A 6,767-nucleotide genomic window follows, 5' to 3' on the forward strand; every position below is an offset into this window, starting at 1 on the left:
GTTGAAATGTGGAACGATAGGACTGAGAGAGAAGTAGAGAGGGGGGGGGGGTGAATGCGGCCGAATAGGAACAGAGGCGAGAGCGGCGAGGAGTAATTGGGATTGCGTTCTGAAGCCTAGTTTCAGCGAACGATCTTTGGACCTGATGTGGCGACGGGCTTGCTTCAAGATCCGTGCGCCTCATCCAACGACAACCAAAGCGTTCGTGCGAATTTGCTTGTTATATGACGTCAGTTCATTAGCTTTTTAGGTAGAAGAAGAAAGATCTATCCGGCATCTTTCATATATTTACAGGTGAAGCTTTGACGCCTCCAATAAATTTCTGAATATTCGGCAAATTAAGGAGAGCGAGCCAACATGTAGGCGTCGATCGACTATGGAAGGAGGAACGCTCATGGTCTCTCCACCGAGCCGGCCTAGAAAGTCGGCACAACGCCGCAGCTGGAGTCGGACAGCGCGGCTGCGGAGAAGTACTGGTCCACCTCGAGGTCGGCGTCGGCGCGCTTGGCGAATCGCCCCTTGATCCGTGGCCTGGTCTCGGCGTAGGCCTTCCGCGACGCGTACCTGATGGTCTTCTCGAACCGCCTCATCTTCCTCTTCTCCCTGTACCGGTGCACCCTGGCCTCCCTGTCCATCGCCATGCCCATGAACTGCGGCGACATGTGCGCCGCCGCTGAGAAGAGGTCGACGCTGCTCTCGCTGCGCCTCATGTACGAGCTGGTGACATCCTGGACGGTGCTACTGTTGTCCGGTGATGATGACATTGATAGCTGGAAATAACAAGACGAGAGAAGTACGATAAGATGGACATGCATGGAGATCAAGCACTCTAGGTCGATCTTTGGTTACGTACTGTGGCATTAGAAGGGAATTGAGATCAAGGTTTTGCATATCTAGAAATTATTAACAGCTATGTGGAGATCTTATAGGCTTGTAGCTAGGAGCCGAGGACCAACAGTTGCTAGATAGAGATCAAGTCCACAGAATTCATGCAAGTAACTCACGCTGCGTTGGAATGTTGCGCCAAATCCGTACCCATGGTTAGAATTTTGTGCATCGTACGGCATCTCCGCCGTGAAGCCCTGCCGCTCATGCAGCTGCGCCACCGGCTCGCCGGGCACAACGAGCTCGTGGCTGCCCTCGTTGCTCTCCATCCCGTGGCCGCGGTACTCCTTGCTCGACGCGTCCTTCTCGCCTGCTCGTCCGAGGTCAAGGAAGTCAGCGACGAGCGCGTCGCCGAACGCCGGCGCATCCCCCTCCGGGCCCCGGAGCGGGTCCAGCAGCAGCCACGACGTCGCTTCCTCCTCCTCCTCCTCTCCCTCGCCGTCGTCGTAGTAGGACCTCCGGCCCTCACGGATGGGCCAGGAGGAGTTGACGCCGCCGGGCCGGACGACGAAGGCGCCTCCGGCAGGGGAGGCCGGGGCCACGGCGCCCATCGGGACGCGGCGGTGGCGGCTGGCCAGCGTGTTGGCCGAGTGCACGTCCGCGTCGCACGCGGCGCAGAGCGCCGCCGAGTCGGCCCGGCAGTAGAACGCGCACGGCGCCGACCGGCACGAGTCGCAGCGCTGCTGCAGCATGCCGCCGCCGCCGCGCAGCTGGCCACGGAGCTCCGGCTCGGCCTTGATCATCGCCGCGCGCGAGGTCGATCGGTCCAGTTCACCCACCGCTCAGGCGGGCTATATATACGCTTATCCTCTATCCCACTCACCTCCGTCGGCTCTGTCACGCGCAGTGAACAAGCTGGAGCGCAGGGTGCAGCGTGCGGCCTTGTGTTTTGATCTGGTTGGGTTTTCGTCTTGTGGACGAGAGTTAGACAAGTCTGCATGGGGGGACGTCGGCGGGAGAATCCCGGCGGCGACACGTTCGCGGGGTTCGAACGGCTGAGAGAGCCTGGTCCCTTATCTTGTGGCCTGGCGTGCTCACGATGGGACCGGCTAGAGGGCTTGGTGGGCCCCATAGGATAACGGGTTGCTGCTCCTGGCCAATGCTGCCTTGCACCTTCGACACGTCTCTATGCCCGGTCTCCCATGGCGGACTAGTCAAATCTTATCTGCAAGTTCCGATTGTCAAGGCTGGTTGTGCACGCAATGCCATGTCAGTCTTTATAAATTGCATTCTAAAAAAATGTCTTTATAAATTGCCAAAAAGATATGCAATGCAATTATAGATCAAATGTCAGAATTTTGGTTGGGTGATGGTGAAAGTGTGTTTGAAGATGAGCATTCCGAAGAAGGAAGTGGGCACCGATTTAGGGACGGTCACAGTTTTTTTCAAAAAAGGCTTCTGCTCCGTTTTATAGATAAAGCAACGATCAACTTACAACTCGACACAACACAACACAACACCATACATGCACCCGAGGCAAGATACATAAGTGCCAGAGAACAACTACAACCCCCACCAACTCCAGCTATTTTTTTTAAATAATACATTTTTTAAATTATTTTTCAGAAATATTACACCAAAATTATTATTTTCAAAAATAATACATAGACGGCCATCTGGTAGCCGCTTGGGTCCAGTCAGCCAGGAGGAAGCCTATAGGTGCCCTGCCGGCTGCCAGATGGCCAGTCGGCCAGCAGCAAGCCGACTGGGACTAATTGGCTTGTAGTAAGCCAATTAGTCTTAGTCGGCTTATTGCTGGCCGATAGGTGCATGTGCCCATTTTTCTTTTACTGTTTTTGGTTTTAGTTGTTGTTTTCTATTTATTCTAGCTATCAAATGAATTTGATTTGTGTTGAAACTTTTTGCATAAATTACTAGCAATATTAACAAGCCACATATAAATTTTCATAATTTTTGGAACATCACATATTTAGAATTGTATTTGATAGCTCCTGGTGAATATAGATAGGGTTTAAATTTATTTATCCAAATTGATTTTTGTATTTTTATAAATATTAAAATATCGAGGAGAATAGTTTAACATTTTTGTGAAACAATTTGAGATTTTTTGGCTTTTGCATTTGGAACTTGAATTTCAAAGTTGGGTTAATGCAAAAGCCAAAAAAGTTTTCTCAAAAAATTTCACAAAAATGTTTAAACCATTCTCCTCAATATTTTAACATTTGTAAAAATACAAAAATCAATTTGGATAAATAAATTTAGACCCTATCTATATTCACGAGAAGCTATCAAACACAATTGTAAATATGTGATGTTCCAAAAATTATGAAAATTTATATGTGGCTTGTTAACATTGCTAGTAATTTATGCAAAAAGTTTCAACACAAATCAAATTCATTTGATAGCTAGAATAAATAGAAAACAACAACTAAAACCAAAAACAGTAAAAGAAAAATGGGCAGATGCACCTATCGGCCATTAGTAAGCCGATTGGGACTAATTGGCTTACTGCAAGCTAATTAGTCCCAGTCGGCTTGCTGCTGGCCGACTGGATCCCCAATCGGCTTCCTCCTGGCCGACTGGACCCAGTCGGCTACCAGATAGCGGACTATGTATTATTTTGAAAAAAATAATTTTGGCGTAATATTTCTGAAAATTAATAAAAATGTATTATTTATTTTTTTAGCCCAACTCCATGAAGACAAAGGATGAACAATAAAGCACACTTGGAGTCAATGGAGCCCTCAACCGAGCCAACAACGAAGAGGCGAAGTTGATACCCGACGAACCAAGAGTACCAAAGTGGTGTCTTCAGGAGGATTACGACACCGGAGTGCCACCACCACCCGATCCAAAGGATCAAGATTATCACCCGAAGCACGGCGAAGGGCAAGAAGCAGCCACGACAGAGACTCCATGAAGTTGACGACGTCCATGGATGCCACCACCGATGATTCGGCCAACGCCAACCAGGGGGGTCGCTCGGCAAGAATGCTTCACCTCCGCCCACGATGCGCCAAGACACAACATCTGTCGCACCACCAGCACATATGTCAACCCCGAGCCATGACGCCGCCCCACGACCATGGTAGCTAGGTCGCACCTGAATCATGAGTTCCGCCTACGAACATTGTAGTTCCCACCAGCAGGGTTGCCGCCTTGGAACCAAACATCCTAGATCCCCATCCATGGCCACAGGAGAAGCAACAGACAGGGCCCCTACCGCCCGAGAGCCACCAGCAGCCGACTTGGCCAATTCGACCAGGGACATAGAGCAACTAGGTTCAGGGAGAGGTCAAAATGCAGGGGCGGACTTCATCCATGACCAGCATCCCCTGTGCCGACGACGGGCGGCCTGACCTCATCAGAGCTACCCATCCCTCCCGTCACCTCTCCAAACATCCCCCTATGCGTCCCTCCATGGCTCCCTACCCGCACGGACACGCCCGACCTTCACGGTTTCAATCTTATTAGGTTAGTAAAGCAGTGGTGACGACTAATATAGAACCCATATTTCTTTGTGTGCACGTGTTTTTGATGCAAACTAAAGTATTACCAGGATATATCTTGAAGGCTGGACCTAAAGCGGGATCATCATACACAAGGCAGCGCATTTTGAATGGAATTCAAACATTTTAGAGGGGTTGTATTTGGTGTGTGGACACGAGATCTCAAATCAATACCTAGCAGGATCCTTGGATACCATCCAATGTCTCTCGTAAAGTTGTTACGCCTAGGGGATCTTGAAGGAAATATGTCCTAGAGGCAATAATAAAGTTGTTATTTATATTTCCTTATATCATGATAAATGTTTATTATTCATGCTAGAATTGTATTAACCGGAAACTTAGTACATGTGTGAATACATAGACAAACAGAGTGTCACTAGTATGCCTCTACTTGACTAGCTCGTTGAATCAAAGATGGTTAAGTTTCCTAGCCATAGACATGAGTTGTCATTTGATTAACGGGATCACATCATTAGAGAATGATGTGATTGACTTGACCCATTTCGTTAGCTTAGCATTTGATCGTTTAGTATATTGCTATTGCTTTCTTCATGACTTATACATGTTCCTATAACTATGAGATTATGCAACTCCCGAATACCGGAGGAACACTTTGTGTGCTACCAAACGTCACAACGTAACTGGGTGATTATAAAGGTGCTCTACATGTGTCTTCGATGGAACTTGTTGAGTTGGCATAGATCGAGATTAGGATTTGTCACTCCAATTGTCGGAGAGGTATCTCTGGGCCCTCCCGGTAATGCACATCACTATAAGCCTTGCAAGCAATGTGACTAATGAGGTAGTTGCGGGATGATGCATTACGGAACGAGTAAAGAGACTTGCCGGTAACGAGATTGAACTAGGTATTGAGATACCGACGATCGAAGCTCGGGCAAGTAACATACCGATGACAAAGGGAACAACGTATGTTCTTATGCGGTTTGACCGATAAAGATCTTCGTAGAATATGTGGGTGCCAATATGAACATCCAGGTTCCGCTATTGGTTATTGTCCGAAGACGTGTCTCGGTCATGTCTACATAGTTCTCGAACCCGTAGGGTCCGCACGCTTAACGTTCGGTGACGATCGGTATTATGAGTTTATGTGTTTTGATGTACGGAAGGTAGTTCGGAGTCCTGGATATGATCACAGACATGACGAGGAGTCTCGAAATGGTCGAGACATAAAGATCGATATATTGGATGCCTATGTTTGGACATCGGAAAAGGTTTCGAGAGAGTTCGGGCATATACCGGAGTACCGGGGGGTTACCGAAAGCCCCCGGGGAGTCAATGGGCCTTAATGGGCCATAGTGGAAAGGAGGAGGAGGCGGCCAAGGTGGGGGTGCCCCCCCAAGCCCAATCCGAATTGGGAGGGGGGCCGGCCCCCCTTTCCTTCTCTCCTTCTCCCCCTTCCTTCCCTCTCCTACTCCAACTTGGGAAGGGGGAATCCTACTCCCACCGGGAGTAGGACTTCCCCCTTGGGCGCGCCTAGGAGGCCGGCCCTCTCCCCCTCCTCCACTCCTTTATATACGGGGGAGGGGGCACCCCATAGACACACAAGTTGATCATTGATCTCTTAGCCGTGTGCGGTGCCCCCCTCCACCATAATCCACCTCGGTCATACGTCGTAGTGCTTAGGCGAAGCCCTGCGCCGGTAGCTTCATCATCACCGTCATCACGCCGTCGTGCTGACGAAGCTCTCCCTCGACACTCTGCTAGATCGTGAGTTCGTGGGACGTCACCGAGCCGAACGTGTGCAGATCGCGGAGGTGCCGTACTTTCGGTACTAGGATCGGTCGATCGTGAAGACGTACGACTACATCAACCACGTTGTCATAACGCTTCCGCTTATGGTCTACGATCATACGTGGACTACACTCTCCCCTCTTGTTGCTATGCATCACCATGATCTTGCGTGTGCGTAGGATTTTTTTTAAATTACTACGTTCCCCAACAGTGGTATCAGAGCCAGGTTTATGCGTAGATGTTATATGCACGAGTAGAACACAAGTGAGTTGTGGGCGATAATAGCCCTACTGCTTACCAGCATGTCATACTTTGACTCGGCGGTATTGTTGGATGAAGCGGCCCGGACCGACATTACGCGTACGCTTACGCGAGACTGGTTCTACCGACGTGCCTCGCACACAGGTGGCTGGCGGGTGTCAGTTTCTCCAACTTTAGTTGAATCGAGTGTGGCTACGCCCGGTCCTTGTTGAAGGTTAAAACAGCACATACTTGACGAAAAATCGTTGTGGTTTTGATGCGTAGGTAAGAACAGTTCTTGCTCAGCCCGTAGCAGCCACGTAAAACTTGCAACAACAAGGTAGAGGATGTCTAACTTGTTTTTGCAGGGCATGTTGTGATGTGATATGGTCAAGACATGATGCTAAATTTTATTGTATG

At 49.3% G+C, this 6,767-nt stretch overlaps 1 protein-coding gene across 1 annotated transcript; it reads right to left on the reverse strand.

Moving 5' to 3' along the window:
- Positions 1 to 243: 243 nt before the first annotated feature.
- On the reverse strand, positions 244 to 2,073 carry LOC109782676 (zinc finger protein CO3). The gene is made up of 2 exons (XM_020341297.4): positions 1,005 to 2,073; positions 244 to 770 (listed from the first exon to the last, which is right to left on the reverse strand). The coding sequence occupies exons 1-2, from the start codon at positions 1,626 to 1,628 to the stop codon at positions 417 to 419; spliced, it is 978 nt and encodes a 325-aa protein (XP_020196886.1). The 5' UTR covers positions 1,629 to 2,073; the 3' UTR covers positions 244 to 416.
- Positions 2,074 to 6,767: the final 4,694 nt, after the last annotated feature.

This window comes from Aegilops tauschii, chromosome 5 (genome assembly GCF_002575655.3).
Source record: "Aegilops tauschii subsp. strangulata cultivar AL8/78 chromosome 5, Aet v6.0, whole genome shotgun sequence".
Classification (NCBI taxonomy): domain Eukaryota; kingdom Viridiplantae; phylum Streptophyta; class Magnoliopsida; order Poales; family Poaceae; genus Aegilops; species Aegilops tauschii.